Here is a 22,909-nt window from a genome sequence, read left to right as displayed (position 1 = left end):
GTTTCTTTGGGCCTGGCTTGCTTCACTTAATATAATTTTTTTCCAAGTCTTTCCATTTCCTAACAAATGGGGCAATGTCATTCTTTCTGGTGGAGGCATAGAATTCAATTGATGGCTTTTACTTTCTTTTACTTTGGTTTACATTGTATGTATCTTTACTAAAATTGTTACCTGCTCTTTTCCATGCAAGTTTCTTGTATGGAGGGAGAGAATGATTTCAGTGTTTGCTTGCTTTCATGTATCTCATCCTATGCAATTGAGCCATGCAATTGTATAGCCTATAACCCAGCTCTAGATTTTGCATTTTCATTCGTTTTTCTTTTGGGCTCATTTTTTTCCATTTTTACAATAAAGAATTCCAAATTTCGTGTCTTGATTTGATTTCACACATCTATTATGTTATAAAATGGGCATACCATAACCTTGGTATGTAAATTTACTGCAATCGTGTACAAACGTAACTTGTATCTGTGTGGTTGCACTATGGAATTATGGTGAGAAGGAAAAAGAAGACAGATTAGATTCTCCAGTGAATCTGATACAAGTTGCATTCCTAGCTAATATGTCCTAGGAATTCTTTTATCATGTAACATGAATACATTACTATATACTTATCATATTTTTGTGGTGAGAACTGTTTGGTTTTTTTTTTTTAATTCACACAACCCCAAATAGATAGAGTCCTTTTTTAGGCACTTTTGAGGGTGTCACAACTTTTATCTTTTGAAAATAATCTCTGGGTCATCCACATCTCCAGACGCCTATTTCTCTGCTCGTCACATTGGCTTACAGATATTCAGTCAGCAGGTCAAAACTAGACTCCTGATCTCTCCTCCATTGACCTTTTTCTCAATTGTTGCTGAGTTTCAGGGATGTCATTAGCATTTTCTGTAATTTAACCCAGAATTTTGGATGTTATATTTGATTCTCCTCTATTATAATATATAAGTAGCTACTTCTGGTTGATTCTATGTTTTTAATATAAATTTCTTTCATCTTTCTATTTACCTCTGTTGGATCATGACTTTATATTTCTCCAAAGAGATGAATTTGAAAATCCAATGAAACCCATCAATTTTATGTTTCATTCTCAGCACAGTGCAGTGGATAATATATTTTCCTGAGCCAGGCTCTCTGGGTTCAAATTTCAGTTTACGCACTTACAAGTAATGTGTTATTTAGAAATTATTTACTAGCTATACTTAATTTCATTATCTTTCATATGAAAGCATATGAGAGATAAGTTAGTGAAAGCACCTGTGTTTTTACAATGCATGCTACCAAATTTAAGTGAGTTAATATACACAAAGGGCTCAAAGTTTCACTTGGGCTTCTAATTTACTAACAAAGGAATGACAAAAGCAATGGAAGTGGAGCAGTGGCTAAGTGGTAGAGGATTACCATGAAAAAGCTCAGGGACAGCAGCCAGTTCAATCCCCTTAACCAATATAAATAAATAAATAAAGAATGACACAAACATCTATCAGTATCCTGCTTTCAGGATTTTTAACTGTCCAGTACATTTCTTCCTACAATTATTAGTAATTATTGAGTTAATCTTTCTAAAATGAAATGTTACCATTATGATTATACATTGATAATGAGGCCTAATGATTGCTTTGAAGGAAAAAGAGTGCCACTGCTCTACTCTTTCTCAGTTTACCTGTTGCCTTCCTGCCCTTGATTGTGAGGTGTAGCCTATGGACAGACATTTCCCACCTCCACTCCATGCTATCTAGAGTCTTCCCAAATTGTCAAGTTGCTTGCATTCTCTGCAGTAGCCTCCGCTAATTTTATTTTAGTTTTTATTTTGAAGCCTTCACTAACATCTCACCGTTAGGAGTATTCCACCTTTGCCCCTAAACCAACCTTTTCAAGCTATATAACTTCAAAACATTCTCAAGTTCCTTGTGCAAGTTATAAAATAGCACTGCACTTAGCAGCCTCTGTTATGCTGTTTTAGAGAGAACTAAGTTAATAAGCATAAAGTTTGGGCAGTGCTAGAGACATATGAGCGTTCATGAAACTCTTCAAGAAGTCTCTACTGATCATGAATTCTACCTTCATCTTCTGTCCTTGATATAACTTTACTATTCCCCGGTGTGCTTTGCTAGTGCCTGGACACCTTGGACTCAACTGTAACAAAATATTCTGAGCCGGGTGCTGGTGGCTCACGCCTGTAATCCTAGCTACTCAGAAGGCTGAGATCTGAGGATCACAGTTCAAAGCAGCCTGGGCAGGAAAGTTCGTGAGACTCTTATCTCCAATAAACCACTAGAAAACTAGAAGTGGTGCTGTAGCTCAAGTGATAGAGCGCTCGCCTTGAGCTGAAGAGCACAAGAATAGCACCTAAGCCCAGAGTTCAAGCTTCATGACTTACAAAAAAAAAAAAGTAAAAGAATATTCTGGAATATAGTTATTCATTCACTATTTTTTCACAAACTAAACTATATCTTAAAAAAAACATATCTTAATGATTTGAACAGTAGCTGGCACACTATAGGAATTTTGCAAAACAAATGTTAAATAAAACAGGATGAACATCCTTATCCCTCAGAAGAGAATCTGAAAAAGAACAGTTGCTACTGAAGTATTTTTGAATGAATGGACAAATTTATGAATCACATTTCAATATAGTAGGAATGTGTTCCAAGCCAATCTGGACATTGAGACAATCGGTCTGTGTTACTTTGTGATGGAGCTTGAATTGTGTTTTCTTGTAAACTTATTTTTCTCCTTCTCTTACTTTTTTTCCTTTTTGACATGCTTTATAACTAAACTCTCAACCACATAATACAATATTCACCTTGTATGTGTTTAAACTCTATGGTGATGTCATCATCACTGGTATACATGGATGACAAGCGATTGTCAATGATAGTCAAGCACCCTATTATCCCCCACAAAGAATTCCAAACTTTATTTCCATGCTGTTATCAATGTAAACTATTTAATTCCAGCAATAACTGTGAATTGCCAAAACCATGAAGCAAGCGGCTAAGTTCAGACTATGATAACATTATGAAGACAATATTCCTTTAATTGGTAATGTTTCTAAGAATAAATGTAACCAAGTGTTGGCCAACAAAGCTTTCCAACAAAGTTTGCCCCCAAATGAACATATTACCCAGAAACTTTATAACATGGGTGCAATGTAGTTTGAAATGACAACTTGTGTAAAGTACCACCATTGTCTATTTGAAACAAGAGGAATGTTTGTTGAATTGCTTCATGTTTATTAGGGGTAATTAGTGTATCTTGAGGCATTGGATATTTCTGCAGGAAAAGTGCTGTGAGGCTACACACAAGCCCACTGCATATACAAAGATAGATTTACAATGTCTCCACCAGTTGTCTGGAGGGAGGCATATGTCTAACCAACACATCTTAGAAATTGATTTTTTTACCTTGTATCATTAATACATTGTCATATATTTATCACTTCTTTGATTTCAGTAATTGCAACTTCACTCTGTCTGCAATTTAAACAATGCAACTGACAGCAGTTGTATATATTTGAGATACACAAACAACTCATTAGGTTAAAATTATTATACTATTTTAGAGATCAGAAAACGGAGGCTGAAAGAAGTTGCTTGGACGACTGTCAAACATTCTAGAGTGCTGGATTTAGACATTTTTTTTCTCGAACGAGTTTTGCTTATAGAGAATATTATATGTATAGTTCACTGACTCGTCCCCTGGAGGTAAAAGAATGGGCCAAGTATAAAGAAGGAGTGGCACTGTACATCTTGCTTTATACTAAATTAATATATGTAAATTAATATTTTCCCATTTTGATGTACTATACATAATTAGTCTGACTTTATAAATGACATAGCTCCATAAAAGTTAAAATATTTGCCAGTGACAGAGAAAAAGGCTAAAAATCTATCATGTTGTATAATACTATATTCAGACTATTGGGATAAATGATTGGGTCAACTTGAAGCCAAAAATCCTTTAGGGTCAATTAAAAATTTTGGTATGTTGGATTATGATACAAGGTGTGGTATTTTTGGAGGATCAGAAGAACCCTATTTAAATGTTTCAAATATACATTTTAGAAAACTCAATGCATTTATTATGACATATTTATTTCAGAATATTTACATATGTACAACTTTAAAAAATATTAGTATATATTATTTAATAAATAATAAATTTGTGTGATAAATTTTGTTCAAGTAGACAAAAATCTTACTGTGTATTTTAGAATTAGAATGAAAATCAAAGCTCATGTGAATAACTGATATTTAACTCAATATTATGCCATTAGCCTTTAACATTAAAAATTCAAAATAATTGAAGACTATGGTTGTGGTGAACATTAAGATATACAGAGAATTAACAAAAGCAACTGTTTTTGAGAGCTACTTTCGTTTTTCATGTCCCATGTGAATCCTAAAATAACTAATTATTTCAGTAGAAACAGAGGTTCAAGAAAAATAAAGATTAGCTAGAAGCAAATAGAATCTATAGCTATGAGAACAAAAAGAAATTCCACTAGAAAACCAGGCAATTGCACAAATCCTGCACTTAGAGCAGGATTTGTTTTAGGACTGAATCATTAAAGGGCAATAGCTGTCTGGAGACTTGTATCATTAGACAATTTCAATCTCTGTTATTATTGGTAGTGTTTTGGGGATGTGCTCTGTCACAGAATAGACCCGGTTGCTTTTCTCACACCCTAAGTGAATGGGAAGGGAAGCATCTATCATGATTGCCATCATCATTGTTCACCGAAATCTCTTGAACAGATGTTTAGTTGTCTGGTGTCTGACCCAAACTCCAAACCAAGGCAGAAATTTTAAAGTCACACTCCCGGCCTCCAAAAGCTTAAAGGCATATTTATTAGACAAATACTCAGGAACTAAGTTAAATTGTGATAAGCGAGCAGACATATGAGCTCTGTGAGAATCACCAGAGCTTAATGTCTCTGAAATCATGAACAAAACACTACCCAACTCCATGTGCTTAAGTCTCAGGATGATAAGAAAAATGTGTTTTCAATTTTTCCCAAAATGTATTCATCTCAATATGAGAATAGATATGTCTCATATTAATACTTAATTTATAAATACTCATGAGCTCTATTAAAATTCTCTGGCAAAATCCCACCATGCTATCCTTCCCGTGGACTCTATCGCGGGGTTTTGGCAGGCTCTGTGTGATCAGCAGGTTTTTTCCTTCCCAATCACATTACTGAGCACACCCAAATGGAAATCTCAGAGCTCACTGTTTAAAAGATGTCGCTTTACAAAGTATATTAAAGGCTTGTTTAGACTATCTAAAGGAGATATAAATTTATATCTCCAAAGTAATGGGCTGTAGCAGAGAAATGTGAAATGTCTTTAAAACAAGATCATTTAATACAGACTTATCTTGTATATTCCTATCTCTACATAAAAGTATGCAATTGAGTTAGTAGTTCTTCATGCAGCTCAAGCCTAATTTTAAGTCAAAGGAGGCTCCACCACTGTGCATTGCAAACATACACAGACTCAACCATTAAGCGACTGGCCTCACTTCCAGATGTGTTATTCTCCTTCACTTGCCATCACTTGTAATTCCATCGGCACTCCAAAGAGGGCTGATTAGAGAGGAGAGCTATACAAGATGACCTGCAGCTCTGAACTAGAAAACCTGAACTGGGTCTCAGAGAGATTCTGATTGCAATGGACACGTGAACTCATTCAATAATTCTTAGGTGGATGCTGTGTCTTATAAAGAGGTATACTTCGGAAGATATCTTCCAATGGTTATATGGATGCAGATATTTTAGTGACATTTAACGATTTGTAATTAATACCACCATAAAGATATTCCAAAATAAACATGCCTAGATACCTTGGTAAATCTTTGCACGAGGTTAGGTACAAAGGGTCTTAAAAATTCTTAGCCAGGTTCTCGGTGGTTCATGCCTGCAATCCTAGCTACTTAGAATCTGAGATCTGAGGATGCAGTTCAAAGCCAGTCCAGACAGGAAAGTCCATAAGACGCTTATCTCCAATTAGCCACCAGAAAAGCCAGAAGTAGAGCAATGGATCAAGCGATAGAACACTAGCTTTGAATTAAAAAATTCAGGGACAGCACCCAGGTCATGAATTCAAACCCTAGTACTAGAAAAAAAATGCTCTTTTAATAACACTTGTCATTTCTTATGCATAGTGATTATTGTGAACTGTACTCTTCCCTTCTGAAAAAAATGAAATAATATTAGTTGTAAAATAGTCACTGTTCTGAAACTCTTCTCATAACCCTGAAGTTGTCTTTAACATGACCTAAATTGTGTTCTATATAGTAGAGTGTCTAATATCATAGTATCAAATGTTTATCCATTGCATTACAAATGGACTTGAGACTTAAGGTTAAAGAGACCAAGAACAAAATATGTAATTAGAAAGTTCCTTTTGAGAAATACATACTGTGGATTTACAAGTTAAAATTTAGGAATACATTTTCTGACATAAGAAAATTGTCAACAAAACCTAATAAATGCTTTTAAAGTTAAAGTCTACTTGCTGTGTTAACACAGCAATCAATGTAACAGAGTAGTATTGAATCTCTACTTGCCCTTACAATAGATATGAAACTAAAATCAGGAAGAAATTCTTACCACCTTCTTTAGTGCAAAGGTTGACAAGGTTGTGGACTGTGTCCATTAGCTCCAGCTGCTGTTTCTGAAGAGCACTATTGTTAGTGGTGGCTCTGTTGAGTTGCTTCTCCAGTTCCTGGATTATATATGTTTGGCGAGTAACTAAGCCTTGAAGGTTCTCTTTTTCTTCCTTTAAGGTATCCAACTCTTCTTTGTGCTTTCCTTCCATTTCTAAGATTTTATGTTCTAATAAACTATGAGAAAGTGAAAATAAGAATTATCTTAGATGTGAGAGTCTACTAGCAATTATACATTCTACTAGTATTTTATAGAATTATATATTCTACTTGAACCTGTGTTTAAGATCCAAATTTTAATTTAGATCTTTCATTATGAAAATACTTTAAGTGATACAGATGAATCTCCTTAGTTTTAAACTTTGAGTTATATATATAAAGCACATCACATGAAGAAAAAATAATAAAGGGGTGAATTTTATCAAAGAACATTCTATGTGTACATGGAAATACCAAAATGGAACACCTTTGTCAAATGAATATATGCTGATTTCAAAAGAATTATTTGCTCAATGTACTGCCTGGGATGTGGATTATACTAGGGTAGCTAATTTAGACTCAGACAAATATAATCTGGTGAAATCACAGCATAAGTTTCAGTTAGGAAATGGGTCTAATGAGAAACAAGGCAGTGCAGAGAAACACATGAACAAATTTGAAGTTATCCTTAATGTCTTAATGTTTAATGTTTTCACGTGGAATTCTCAAAGCATTCATATTGACAAAATTTCACAGTATGCAGAAAGAGAGAAATGACATAGAAGAAACTACAGGAAATGGAAGTAAACTAATTGAAAGATCCAAATTCTTAGGAATTCTGATATCTAGTCCTATACCACAAGCACCAGCTTACTTTATTTCTCAAGAAGAACTTCTGGATGAGGTTTCCCAGAACCACACATTGTGAAATCATTATGTCAATGTTTCAGGAAAGGAAGATTGTGTCATGTTCTTTTAAAGTGGACTTGATATGCTTTGCTCAGAGTGATGCAATCTTAAGAACCTTCCTTCTCTTGGAGCTCTTTAAATAATACTCCCTTTGCATATTGCACTTGAGAAGTGATAGAGAGTGCAGAAGCACTCTCGGATTCTAGCAAAGGGCCTGAAATAAAAAGCATTTACACTTTATAGAGTGTCTAATATGCTAGTATTCCTCAGGGAAAAGGCTTATTCCATTTTCTTAGTTCATTTTTCAGAAGGTTCAGTCCTGATTTGGTTTACAAGGTGTTATTTAAATGCAACATACCAGAATGGGCACTTAATTTACCTTGGAGAAATATAGAGCTGAATCATTTCTATAAGTCTTCAAAAAAGGAGACACTAGGGAGTGTTTTAAATTTAATATTTGAATTATACAGTACAGTGTGTTTGAAGAGTTAAACTTTCCAACAGCATGCACTATGGGACAAGCTGTAATGTGTGATTATTTTTTACACAGATGAAGAAATGTAGCAAAAATTACTCATTGATATCCTAGCTTTTTGCTAATAAGCTGTTAGCCAAAAGAAAGTGTGGACCAGAGTATGAGAGAAAAGTTGGCTGTGAAGCCAAGCCTGTATATAAGATGATGCTAGTAATGTAAAATGCTATTGGTAGTGTACTCAGATTCCAATAGGAAAATTTCACTTTGACACCCATTAGGGGAAGTGCTATGTCTTTTGTAAGGTACAAAAGGCCATATGTCTCTTCTGAGTTTTCTTCTTTCTACTGGAAACCTAGTAGAAATAAACCCCATCTAAACTGACCAGATAAGAAACCAATTTTGGATAGACCTTAGTATAGTGATTTGAGAAACATGTGGTGGTCACTTACAATTTGTTTTAAAGAGAAAAAAAATGACAAGGAAATCAGAATAGGATGAAGGAATCTCTAAGGGACTAGTGTGATTCATTATTTTAGTATTTCCTTCTGGGCCAATAACTGGTTACTTCTGGAGAAGTTCATGTTGAAAGAGAGAGGCGGGGCAGACAGAAAGACACAGAGATATAGAAAGACAGAAAAGGAGAGAAGGGAGGGAAGACGGGTAGAGAGGGGAGGGGAGGGATAGAGGAAAGAGAAAGAAAGGGAAGGAAAGAGAAAGGAAGAAAGACTTCCCTAGTCATACCATTTATTGAAGAAAGAATGTTGTCTCTGCACCTGCTGATTTTTTGGTGTTCAACCTGAGAATTAACCACAACTGATGCCTTGGCTCAGTCTTAGTTTCTTTTTTAATTACTATTGTTCCTATTCTTAGAATTGTGATCAGATTCAGGATTCCCATAGAGTCACTGACTTGTAGGAAAAATATATTTTATCTTTACAGAAGATCTAGTGTAAGGAAACCTTAGATTAACTATGAAACTCATGGTCATGTTTGGTTAAAAGTTTTGAAGTTATAGAATAATATAACATTTTTCTGTGTGTGAAATGAGATGAGAGCTGACCCTCCATTTTTCCTAATTAGTAGGCAATATCAAGTTTTAGTTATAAATTCTAATTAGTAGTGGTTAAGTGCTAAATAGTTATATAAAATATAAAATACCACTATTCTTATTCTAAGGACAGATTTTTAGAGAGGAAACCCCAAATTAAAAAGCAAACAAGCTATAAAATACTTCTCTTTAAGATATGTTTTCAAATTTTTGGATCATTATTCTTCTACTTTCTGCTTTTAATATATGCCTGTACAAAAAGAGGATGTGTGAATAAGATAGCTGCCACCTTAGATGACAATGAAGTTTTTAATTTTTCATAATAATTTGGAAATAGCTGAAAATGAAAAGTGAATAAGTAAGTTCTAGTGCCAAGGAAATAATGCTGGATAATGTCTTGTTGAAAACCAAAAAGACCAGTTTTCTTTACAAAAGAAATTGACACGTTGGAACATCAAATTCTTAAGCCTCTAACTAACCTTGAATGCATCATGAATACCAAGTATTAAGATATAAGCACAGTGTGCCATCTTGAAAGAAACTAATATGATTGCAGAAGTAATTTTCATGAAAGAAAGAAGTCACAGTGTTCCTTTGGCTATGATGACAACTATAAGCCAATTGGAAAAAATGGTCCATGGCTTTCATGTGCTTTCCTAAATGGTAGGATGTGATCTTACCAGGAAGTGATCTCTTCTAGTCATTTCCCATATCATTTCTTTACTCAGAGCTTTCTTAGTAACCCTTGTACGCTAGTCCTTTCCTACTACATGTATTTATTATTTTTATATTAATGATGCTTGTTTAGGCTTCCTTAGGGAAACCATGTCTTCTTGACCTTTTTTAAAATCTCCTTCAACAGAGCTCATTCCCCTGTTTCATCTTTTCTTCTTGTTTGGATTCCAAAAGACTGCTCCGTTCTCTTTGATCCTTCTCATCCATTAGTTATTATCTACTTTGGAAGTCAGCTTTTCCTCTTTGTTTCTTCCAAATGATGTGAATCCAAAATTTACTTGCCAAAAGTCTACATGCTATCTCTAATTATTATCACACCCCTGTAATATACAATGAGAATTGTGTAGCATCTAAGGGAAACCCTCTTCTCCTTTGATTTTAAATCAATGTAGTGATAAAGACTGCATAAATATTCAAGTCCTGGTGCACATATAATAATCTCAATTTCTTTTCCTAAATCATGTAGATACTGTGTCAGGTTTACAAAGCCATGTGTTCTATCTTATTAGACTATAAATCTACCCATGTCTTCCTACTACTATGAAAATGAGCATTACATAATACTCTCCTTGATTTAGTCTAATGTAACATTTACTGAATTCTATATGTTTATATTATACCAGAAATTAACGTATCACCATAGAGTTTCCTTAATATTTGTTGCCCTCTATCTGGTTATAGGAATAAACTTGTCATTAACAATCTGTGATCTATCAACTTTTATGCACAAAAGCAAAATTTGCTTGTTAAAAAGATTTTACAGTCAGAATTTGGATTTTCTTAATCATTGCTATTCCTTGGCAGTATATTTGCCATTGAATTTAATTTTCTTACTTACTATCTTGAAAATACTTGGTTTTGTTTTTAAATATTTTTAACTTGATTTTCTATTATTCATTTAATCAAAAATGTTTGGTATAAACCACCTCAGGTAGGCACAGAGACCTTTGGATACAGGAGTTGATAATGAGGACATTATATGTCCAGAATCCTTAGATATGCAAAATAGTCAGTCTCTTTGACTCTTTGAATGCAGCTTTTAACACTATAACTTGGGTTCAATTTCAGAGCACAAAACTGGATGGTGATACTCTGTAGACACTATGTTGAAAATTAACTACAACTTGTGAGCGGTATGGGGGGGAACTGGGAGAGAGCAAAGGAAGGGGAGACATTGTGAAAAAAGAAATTTACTCTACCTGACTTAGGTCACTGTAACCCCTCTGTACATCAACATTATAATAACAATAAAACGTATCAACAAAATATTTTAACAAAAAAATAATGGGATACTGACACCACTCCCTGTGCACTAATTTTTTGTTTTGTTTCTGTGTGGGTTTTTTTGACAGTACATTAATATGTTCTAAAAATGAGAAAATGACACATTGTCAAGTATTGGGGAAACCTCAATTAAATAAAGCTCTCATTAAGATACTTCTTTTACAATTAAGATTCCATTAAGCAACAATCTGTGCACTAAATCTATACCAATTGAGCTAGAAATTCAAAACCAGAGTTTCTCACAGGATTTTCCATACTTCCTGTTTCCCATCTTTCTGGAAGCACTTTGAGAAGAGACATGCCTAGAATTTTGGCACTTAACTTTTAGTTTAAGGCAGAGGTGCACTTTAATGAAGAATAAAATAAACAAGATAATCTAAGCTTTGAGCTTAAGTAAAAGGTTCTAAATGACTCTACACAAAACCTTACTCGAACTTTTTTGGTTGAACTTCTCCCCCTCCGGACCTTGCCTTCCATGTCTGCTTGCTATAACATATCTTATTGGAAATACTTTATGTTGTTGAACACATCTTGAAACTTGCACATAAAAAGCTGAGTTTCAAATTGTTTCCCACAATAGAATTCTTAACATAGCAGCCAAAGAACTTGTACTGGTGAGAGTTGCCTAAGCCCTGTGTGTGTAAATGTAGCTTTTAAACAAGGCAGAAGATGTTGAAATATGAAGAAGCTTTCTCATTTTTTATGAGACTGAACTTATTTACAGATGTCTCATTCTTTTTATTATTTTAATTTATATAGCATTAACATTTGTTGGAAATATAGTTGGCAAAAAGATATTTTTTCCAAGTTAAACTTACGCTTTCAGAACTAAATGTACTAAAAGCATTTCGTTCAAAATCTGAAGTCATATTTGCTTGCTGATTCAAATTTGGAGGAAAGGGGAGATGCTGTAAGTGAAGATTAGGGAAAAAAATCCTTTTAAAGTTTGAGGTAAGAAAAATCCAAGTATGTTGCCAGAAATAAAGAAAAAAAAGATGAGACATTTACTTACTTAAGAATGTGATACTTATTGAAAAATAAATGGTTAACAAGATTATATGTTTGCAACATATATGCCAGTTTTAAGATCCATTAAAGAGTATATATAAGTTATTAAAAGGAAGACGATCTGATTAAAATATTGAACACATTGGTAAGTTAATCATAAACGAACTACAAATAGTGAATAATGGAAAGATGGACATCTTAATATGCCAGATAGTAAAGTTTTGAGAAATTAGGAAAGTCATGCACACTTGGGGATAATATAATGTCCAGAGATGATTTGTCAAAATCTTTATAATTTTAAATAATAATGCTGTTGATTCTAATAAGTTGTGTATTTATGAATAGCAAGATAAGTATAACAATTATAAATTACAGTGTCTATAAAATGAATTGCTACTCATTCTTTAAGCTAAACATGTTGCATTATATATATATGATTATATATATACAGTACTACTCATAATCAATTCTTATGAACTAAATAGTAGAAATAAATCTAGCATTTGTCATAATATTGAAAGTGTCTGTACAAATTGCATAGAAATATACAAATTTTTATGTAAACATGTGTAAATATGCACACTTTATATACACATGTACAGGTCAGTATCTTTATAAAAACTGGAAAGGCAGGCTGCTAATCTGTTCATATTGATTTCTTCAAGGAGAAGAGGTAATGTTCTTGTATAGCATCAGAGAGATATTGATATGTAATTATTTATACATGTATAATTTTCAATTTGTCTTATTTTTCTAAAAAAAATCACAAAAGTTAAATAGCCACAGTCTAATATAGACTGGGTTTTTTAAACTAAATTTAAACTAAAATTAATGTTTTGAAATTGAATTCAGAAATTTAGAAAGTTGGGTTGAATTAGTGAACCTCAGAACATGGACTCCCAGTATAATTATCACTGCCCTTGAGGGCACTTTGTAGAATGTAGAATAATGGTATAAACATTGTTTCTACTTTGTTCTTGTCGAAAACAATGGATAGACTTACACTATTTAATGTAAACTATGTGAGTTATATGGTCCACTAAATTAGTTGTATGTGTGTACATATATGTGCAAATGACTTTTTTATGATATAGCAACTGGAACATTGACTCATCCTTCCTTCAACCTTCATAATATATCTAAAGTTATATGTCTATAGTCTATATGTCTATGATAAGAACTATACCTGAGAGTAGGAAAAAAATGATGGAGCCCCATAATCTCTTTTCCTATAGACATAGATATCTGTGTTCCAGAAGGTTACTGCCTAATAGTATGTGTGTATATATATATATATATGTATATATACACATATATTAATAAGCGCACATGAAATGTATGTAAACTTATAAATGGCAAGTCTATCTGGCAAAATCAGAGAAGGGTTCTTGGAGAAGATGTTGTGTGCACTACATTTTCAAGAATGGGTAGAACTTTATGAATTACATAAGAAATTTCAGTTATGCAAAAATCAAATATGACTGAGATAGTGTCATATATTCAAGGTGATACAAAAAAAACTATTATGATTAAACACTACCAGGCCCACCAGGCACTGTTCTGCTGTATATATAGTCACTAAATTCATCTCCGCATCAACTTCACACAGTTTAATTATCATTATCCCTGTGTTATGAATTAGGAACGCAAACCTTGTTTTGTCTAAGTAACTGAGTTACTTACAGAGGTCTCAGTAACCTGCCCAATGCCACACAAATGCTACGTGACAAGGAATGGTGTAAGAGGGGACCAAGGGAAAGTGAAACCCAGGCAGTCTGGGGTCATGGCTAATGTTCTGAGGGAGAGGATGCACCTAGCATGGATGACAAGAAGAGTGTCATCCTAACAGTGATGGGCATGTCCTGTGCTAAACAATGTCAACTTCCTTACAGAACCACTAGGAGACTAGAAAGTCATGATAAGGAGGAAAAAATAGTTTTGAATTTCACTAATAATATTTTGGCAGAGTTCTGAAAGATAGGTCTAGCTAGCATAAGACCTAAGGCACAGAAGTCATGGCAATAGCTCAGACAAGACTTTACAGTAGTTTGACTTAAGATGTACTCAATGGAAAAGGAAATGACAGGATGGGTCATATATATATGTATATATATGCATATATACATATACATATGTATATGTATATATACATATATGACCGGGAATTGATAGAATTGATAGGGGATTAGGGAGAGGAGAAATACTATAACCTGGATTTCCTCATGGATCAGAATCCTATTGTACTCTAAGATCTTAAGGTTATTTTAATTTAAAAGAAAGTACCTGCTATGAGCCATTAAATTGGTACTATAAAAAATACTGAAAGGCAATGGCAGACTAGCAAGGTTCTCTGAATATCCTGTAAATGTTATGGTTACAAGGAACAGAATAGAATAACATACATTTTAAAGGATATTTTTACCCTGGTCCTTGATGTACACAGCTAAAATTATTTAACCTAGGCTAATGCAGGAAGATAGCAAGGTTTTGCTTTAATATTTTCCAATTTCTTAGCAAGTGGAGGATAGCTTTAATTTAAAAGGCTTTTCATTTTTGTTAAATTAACTATTAAGGCATTAGTAGTTAATTGTGCCATTAACTTATTTATAAAACATAATTTGGTATTTTGAAATTGAACAAACTTCAATCAGTTAAAATTAATTAACTTAATAACTTCCCATAACTCCAGCTAGAAGATAGATGAGGCTTGTCAAATAAGTTCAGTGAATTCCCAATGTTAAAATAAATAGTTTATATCTCCTACTCCAGTATTAGAAAGGGTAAATAATGATCTGAACAATGGTAGGCCAAAAATAACCAGTCTATCTCTTTCTTTAAGTTCATATTTGTTTGTGTTAAGAAAGTAACTTGACAATGACATCAATTATTTAAGCTGTATCATGCTGGAAACACATTTTTGTTGTTATCAACACAGAAAATCATCATGTTAATTTTGCCATGTAATAGCTCTTTGGCCGTGAGTAAGTCATTTGACCACTCTGAACTCCAGTTTTTTAATGTGCACAATGAACAGAAGAAAGCTTCTTTTGCAAGATTGATGGGAGGATTTAGGGATAGGGAATGTCAATCATACATATGTTTACATGGTAATTGAAAGCTAGACTATAGACAGTATTACTGAACTATATTGGAATCACCATCACATGCCTAGCTCCATTTCACTCTGAATGATCTCACCAAAAATTTCCCTAATATTTACTCTACATATCCAACATAATTATCAAAAACGCTCAGACAGCCAGGTGCCGGTGGCTTGTGCCTGTAATCCTAGCTACTCAGGAGGCTGAGATCTGACGATCACGGTTCAAAGCCAGCCCAGGCAAGAAAGTTTGTGAGACACTTATCTCCAGTAAACCACCAGAAAACCACAAGTGGTGCTGTGGCTCAAGTGGTAGGGAGCTAGCCTTGAGCTGAAGAGCTGAGGAACAGCGCCCAGGCCCAGAGTTCAAGCCTCATGACCGACCCCCACTCCAAAAAAAAAAAGATGCTCAGATAATCCATTTTTGAATATATGGAATACGGATTAACTTTCCTGTGTATTCTGTGGTGGCAGAAAGATTTCTTCTGGAATATTCTCAGAACTGTTTTCCCAATTTGGAAGAAGGTGGAGTTGTCAGAGATGAGGAGGTACCTTGAAACCTGGTCAGACAACCCAGATGACCTTTAATTTCACATTGACTCAGCTGAAAGGAAGTACATGCATTATGATAGCTGCTCTTGTATCCCACTTTTTCCCATAGATTTTAGGCAGACTAAGTAGGACAGTTGCTGGAACAATCTAATAAAAGTCAGCAGTTTTGTGTCCTACTTTATGTTCCAACCAAGTTCCGTCTGAAGAAAGTCAATGTTAGTGTTTCCCATTTACTTGGTTGTGTAACATCAATTGTGGGTGGGCTATGTATGGCCCCTAATTTCCTTGTCCCTTGAGGCAAGAAACAAACCTAAAATTTGAGATTAGGTTAGCATCCAACAAAAGGAAAAACAATTCCTAAGGAAAGCAAGTCCTAGATTGTTAGGAAAACAAACAGAAGAATAAATGTTGCTAATCCTATTCTACTTTGTGTGCTTTCCTCTTAAGGGGATAAAGACGTGAATCTAACAAGGCTAAAAATTCATTTTCAGTCCTACAAGTGATGCATTTAATTTGTCAGGATGTAAATCAGCAGGCTCTCTCAGCATGCTTGCGTTGTGTAATCCTGTCCATAAAATATTCCTCCTTCTTCTGCCAAAGAGGTGGTAGACACTCCCAAGGACTAGCTTACTGACTTGGCTGCCAGGGTCTGTATCATACTCAAGGCTGGTAAGTCACACACAGATTCAACCCCTCACATTCCTTGGGGAGGAAACAAAGCTTAATTTAGATAATCCTCTCTACAGCGTGTATTAGCTGATCCAAACCAGACCTGACTGACAAAGCATGTTGTTCCTACATTTCAGAGATGCTTCAGTGTGGAACTAGATTCCTGTGGCTTCTGGAGTATGAAGAGTCACACAGAGAATAGGTAGGGATGATGGATGTATATTTGACAAAATTAAACTATATTCAAGTTTGACTTTGAACTTCTCTGCTTCAAAGGAAGGAAGACTTTGTAGCCTTAGAAAGTGCCTGGAAGAACTCTCCACTCCATAAACACACATGAATGAAAATAAACAACAATAATAAACACATTAGGGAAAATATGATATGTGTTACAAGTGAGTGCTTTGGGTTTGTATAAAGGAAAACAGTGTGTGTGTGTGTGTGTGTGTGTGTGTGTGTGTGTGTGTAAAACTGAGGATTGAACTCAGAACTTCACACTTGCTAGGCATGTGCTCTACTTGAGCCACATAGGTAGCCATTTTTGTTGTTAGTTTGGTTTTCAGATACAGTCTGATGTTAACTTTGGCTTGGAGAGTGTCAAAATGTTATCCTCCTACCCTAACTTCCTAGGCAGCTGAGGGCACAGGCATGTTGTCGCCATGCCTAGCTTGATTTGAAGACTAACTTTTATCTAAATTGGATTTTTTTTCAGTTGTGGGGCTTGAACTCTGGGCCTGGGCACTGTCCCTGAGCTCTTCAGCTCAAGGCTAGTGCTCTACCACTTGAACCACAGCACCACTTCTGTTCTTCTGGTGGTTAATTGGAGATAAGAGTCTCATGGACTTTGCTGCCCAGGCTGGCAAAGCTGTAGTCCTCATATCTCAGACACCTAAGTAGCTAGGATTACAGGCGTGAGCCAGGTACCAAGCATTAAATTGGGTTTCTAATACAGCCCTCTTCTCTTTGCCTCTCTAGTAAGAAAAAAATAAAAACAGAAAGCACACACACACACACACCACTTTTAAAATACTGATTTAAGTCAAGCACAGTAGCTCAAGCCTATAATCTTATGTATTTGGGGGACAAAGATCATGAGATTGTGGTTAAAGAGCAGCCTGAGCATAAAAGTCTATGACTCTACCCCAACCAACAGCTGTGCATGAGTGCATGCAGCTGGTGTAATGACTGGGTATAATGACTGGGTACAGTGGTGCATGCCTTACAGCCACATACACATGGGGAAGCACAGGCGAGAGGATTGCAGCTCAGGAAGGCCTGTGCATAAAGCCAGCATCTATCTTGAAAATAGTCAATGTATAAAGGACCTGGACACATGGCTCAAGTGGTAGAACACCTGCTTTGTAAACATGAGGCCTCAAGTTCAAATCCAGGCTCTGAGGGAAAATAAAAAGTGTTTCAGCAACAGAATGTCTATAATCCCAACTACTTAGAAGGTAGAAATTGGGATGATCTCAAGGCCAGTCTGTGAAAAAATGAGTAAGAAACTCTCAAACAATAAGTTTGGAATAAGGGTACATACCTGTCATACTAGCTATGAAATCAGATATGATAGGAGGATCACATTCTGGGTCAAAAATGCAAGACCCTATTTGAAAAATATCTACAATGCAAAATGGGTTGGGAGTATGGCTCAAGTGATAAAGCCCCTGCCAAGAAAGTGTGACCTCTTTAGTTCAAAGCCCAACACTGCAGTGGGAAATAGTGATTAAGGAAGAATTGTCCTGACTTAGGAATAGATACAAATAAAGCCAGGAGCCAGTGGCTCACGCCTGTAATCCTAGCTACTCAGGAGGCTGAGATCTGAGAATCGCGGTTCAAAGCCAGCCCAGGCAGGAAAGTCTGTGAGACTCTTATCTCCAATAAACCACCAGAAAACTGGAAGTGGTGCTGTAGCTCAAGTGGTAGAGCGCTAGCCTTGCATGCCTGAGGCCCTGGGTTCGATTCCTCAGCACCACATAAGCAAAAAAAAAAAGCCGGAAGTGGCACTGTGGCTCAAGTGGTAGAGTGCTCGCCTTGAGCTGAAGAGCTGAGGGACAGAGCTCAGGTCCAGAGTTCAAGCTCCATGACCACCACCAACAACAACAAAAGAATAGATACTACTCCTTCACTCCATTGCACATACTGGAATCTTCTGCACGAAGACAGATAACTATGCAGCAATGTCAGAGGAAACAAGAATTGATAGACTCATGTGCGAGGTGTTGTCAGCATTGAGGTGTTCTGCATCACAAAACAAGCGATGCCAAGTGGGAACAGAGACACATGTAAAAATTGGTCACATGAAACATAGACATGAATTTTGGATTAAGATCCAAGTCCCTGCCCTCCTTGTGAAAAGATGATTACTAGAAAGGGGAATCACTATGATTCTGAAAGAAATAGCATTAGCAATAAATTAAATCATGTATATACATCAGAAAGCTCATGCTTGCGATTTAGAACCAGATTCTTCTTGGAGGCTGTTGCACAAGGACACCTCCAGACACCTCCCAGGGTGGAAGTTTTTGGAGAGCTTCCATGGACTCAGTTTTATGGAAGGAACAGCAGGGACAACTTTTCATCATAGTGCCTGTGCAGTGTAATGAGAGCCCTAATATAGTCAACGTTTTTCTATTACAGAAGTGACAGATGCACCTCAGGGCTGGCCGCTTGCTGAGTGGCAAAGGACCCTAGCATACACAAAGTTAGTAAGTTATACATCAAGACTCAGTCAATCACCTTCCTTGAGCAGGAGACAAAGTTTAATTTAGAAAACCACCTCATTTAAGGTACACTTATTACAAATCATAACATTTCTGAGCTGGGTGCTGGTGGCTCATGCCTATTATCTTAGTTTCTCAGGAGGCTGAGATCTGAGGATCAGGGTTTGCGAAGCTAGCCCAGACAGGAAAGGCTGTGAATCTCTTATCTCCAATTAACTATGAAAAGAGCTGGAAGTGGAGCTGCGGCTCAAGTGGTAGACACTAGCCTTGTGCAAGAAAACTCAGGGACAGTGTCCATGCCTTGAGTTCAAGCCTCAGAACAAGCACACACATGCACAAATACTAATAACATTTCCTAGCAAGGATTTCTTAATAGGAAAAGGTATCAGTTGTTATATCAAAAGTCTTCATGGGCAGAACAAAAATCCAAAAGTTAAAGTGGAAGAAGTACATACTATTTAAAAGGAAGAAAAGAAAAATACTGAGCATGAGATAGAAGATGGAAATTAGAAAAAGATGTCCAAGTAAATTCTGGCAGCTCAGGTGTCAGCTCTGGTTTATACCAGAGACATACACTTCAGTAAGGGATGCATTGAGGAATGCAAATCCATGCCAACAACATTGTAAAAGATCAGTCACAAGTGGTAATGTACCTATTGAGAGATGGTTTAAAACAACCTGAAGTTCTACTTATAAAACAAAAAGTTTGTGAGATTCCATCTTCAAAATAAAACAGCAAAAATCTGGGTTGGAGATGTAGCTTACTTGGTAGAATGTCAGCTGGCAAACAAGTTGTACAAGCTTGAGGCCCTGAGTTCAAACCCTGGTTCTGAAGGGGAAAACAGGTATTGAAGGGATATATTACCAACTCTAAAATATATTTATGTCTTAAGAAAATAGGCTGCAAAATAATATGTACAAGCCAGGTGTTGGTTGCTCACTACTATAATCCTAGCTACTCAGAAGGCTGATATCTAAGGATCACTATTCAAAGCCAGCCTGGGTTGGAAAGTCTATGAGACTCTTATCTCCAATTAACCACCAGAAAACTAGAAATGCTGCTATAGCTCAAGTGGTAGAGCATTCACCTTGAGCTGTAGAGCTCAGGGACAGCGCCCAGACCCAGAATTCAAGCCCCATGACTGACAATAATAATAATAGGTACAATATGATGAAAGTTTTGTGAAAACATGTATGTACAGTATTCAGTAAAGTATGTAGCTCTCTCTGTGTGCTAAGAATTGATTTTAAATTTTCTCTTGTATTTTTTTTCTTTTTTACAAAAATTGTGTGTTATTTCTATAATTCTAAAAGCAAATAATGATAAACCCAAACAAGGTAAAATCATTATTGTCTATTTGTTCAAAGCTCCTGTATGTATAAGTTCTTGCACAACATATCTGGAAATACCTGACTGTAAACAAGTTTAATTTTATCTCTGAAATTAAAGCATAGGGTGGTGACTCTAAATCAGGAGATAATTGAAGTAAAGCAGTCCTGTTAGATGCATGCATCTGCTCAGTTAAACTACATCAGGGTAAGTTTTCTTTTTCAACAGGATTTTTCAGTTCTAGAACATTTCATCACGCAGCCAGTTCAGGGTCAAGTTTTGTCAAGTTTATTTACAGTTTTACAGTTTACCCCATGACACTGTACAAAGATAAATAAATGGCAAACTTACACAAACAAGTCATGGTATTACGAGTGACCTGTTTCAGATTCTACACCAACACCGTGTTTATTTTCTTCCTGCAGAACTTTAATTGTAATGACTGGCATTGAGATTCACTTCTAGCATGGAATTGGAGGTTGTAGGTAATATGGAAGCCATAAGTGAGTGAAAGAGAATTGGCAGCAAAGAAACCTGGTTAGCATTTGTGGTTCTGTCACTAGCAAGTCCTGTGACCTTGGCTTTGTTACACGTTTCCTTTGCTCTGTAAAGTTGGAGGAGAAAAAGCAGTTCTCACAGGTGTCTGCCTGGTTTGGAATATGGAAGATGCTATAGTTCTGTCAGCACAGTGACATTAAATAGTTTCTATCTGTAGATCCAGTGTTCTTTAGCTTAATATGATACACAAAGCTGAAAAGACTCAGGCCATCCAATACTAAAGAAAATGCACTGAAATACAAGATAGAAGACTTATGAGAGCTGGTGCTTTGATCAAAAGGTCCATTTCCAATGAAAGTGACTTAGAATGAGATAGTGTTCCAGTGCCCCAGCTCTCAAGATCTCTATTTCACTTGCGTGCAGTGACTCATAGTTTACAAAAACACACGATGTGATGACATCTATAAATCTAACCAAAGAAATTTATTATGTCTGGAGGAAATGGTTTAAAATGAAAAAAATAAAAATCTTTTTTATTAGGCAAATAAGTTTTTGGCAAGACCATAGTTTGTGCTTTTCTATAGTACAAGATGTCTGAATTCAATCATCTTCATTTGTACAAAAACCTTGAATGGATTGAGCTATTATCCAAAATGTTCTATCTATTCTTCATGGTTATAAATTTTAATTCTACTAAAAATGTCAACATTCTGTGTGCTTAAATTTAGTCACTGGATCAAAGAAAGTTTTGTAGTGGTAGGATTTTAACAACTAACTGCCTCTAAGAGACTATAATGGTAAATATTACACAGGCAAGTATCTTAAGAATGTAAGCAGCAATATTAATCCTACTGTTGATACTGCATACTTCTTACGTTTTACTTACTTTTTCTTGCCATCTTTAAGTAGTTGTACAAAGGGGCGACTATCTAACAAAGCATTTTGAATACAATGCTTCTTGATCAATGTCACCCATTTCATTGTTTTTACCCATCCCTCCCATTCGATCTCTTCCCTCACTTTTCTTAATTTTGTAGGATAGACACTGAGTTATTGACTGTGCTCGCTCTTCTTCTTCCCTTTATTCATCTACCCCATTCCATAGGACTCCACCCAACACCTTTCAATTACGTTTCCTGGTGCTCATCTGAATCATAATTTGTTCCCTAATATTTCTGTTTTAAAACCACCTTTTTAGAGTTTCCATAAAGGCAAACAATAAGTTCCTATATAAATCTTTGTAGAATATAATAATCCTTACCTGTTTTTTTCATGAATCTTTAGAATTTCATTTGTCTGTTGAAGAAGTTGCTTCTCTAGCTTGTATGTTGATAAAGAATTCTCCAGCAGTTGTATTTCGAGTCTAGAAGTTTGATTTAGTACCTTAAGATAAGAGATACAAATGTTTCAAACCTCAGTTGCAAATGAAATTTGAGTTTTATTTAGCTCAGTTCCCAAGTGAAATTTTTTTTAAATAATGAATCACAAGGTGCACATTCTGTCCACTACTCCTATACATATTCCTTCAACATTTGATTGGTTTGAGACTAAAGTTGATTTGCCAAATCCATTTCAGATTTCAATTTCTGTGTCCTGAAACCTGAAGATACATACTGTGCTAATCACCTTATATATTTTGTCTACCTCATTTGTAAGTGCATAGTTCTATTACTGAAAGGTCTTAAATATTATGCATTATATAGAATAACTAGTGGGCATATAAAAGATACCTGTCTGTTCCTATCACCTTATAAGAACAAATTCAAATTATATAAACAATTTTTGATACTGTTACTACCCATAGTCACCTATTGAAGAAGGAATTGTGGAAGTGGCGCTGTAGCTCAAGTGGTAGAGCGCTCGCCTTGAGCTGAAGAGCTGAGGGACAGTGCCCAGGCCCAGAGTTCAAGCCCCACGACCGACA

At 35.5% G+C, this 22,909-nt stretch overlaps 1 protein-coding gene across 2 annotated transcripts in view; it reads right to left on the bottom strand.

Moving 5' to 3' along the window:
- Nucleotides 1-22,909, bottom strand: part of Angpt1 (angiopoietin 1) — a 222,895-nt gene that overhangs the window by 60,883 nt on the left and 139,103 nt on the right. Inside the window, exons 3-4 of one of the 2 annotated variants that reach the window (XM_013012411.1) lie at nucleotides 22,247-22,368; nucleotides 6,620-6,852 (exon numbers count right to left, since the gene is read on the bottom strand). In XM_013012411.1, coding sequence (XP_012867865.1) covers nucleotides 6,620-6,852; nucleotides 22,247-22,368 — 355 coding nt within the window. The remainder of the gene's footprint in view (nucleotides 1-6,619; nucleotides 6,853-22,246; nucleotides 22,369-22,909) is intronic. The other variant, XM_013012412.1, reaches the window with a different exon arrangement.

This window comes from Dipodomys ordii, unplaced genomic scaffold, assembly GCF_000151885.1.
Source record: "Dipodomys ordii isolate 6190 unplaced genomic scaffold, Dord_2.0 Scaffold17, whole genome shotgun sequence".
Classification (NCBI taxonomy): domain Eukaryota; kingdom Metazoa; phylum Chordata; class Mammalia; order Rodentia; family Heteromyidae; genus Dipodomys; species Dipodomys ordii.
Note: the sequence above shows the minus strand (reverse complement) of the source record. Positions and strands in the feature narration are given on the sequence as shown.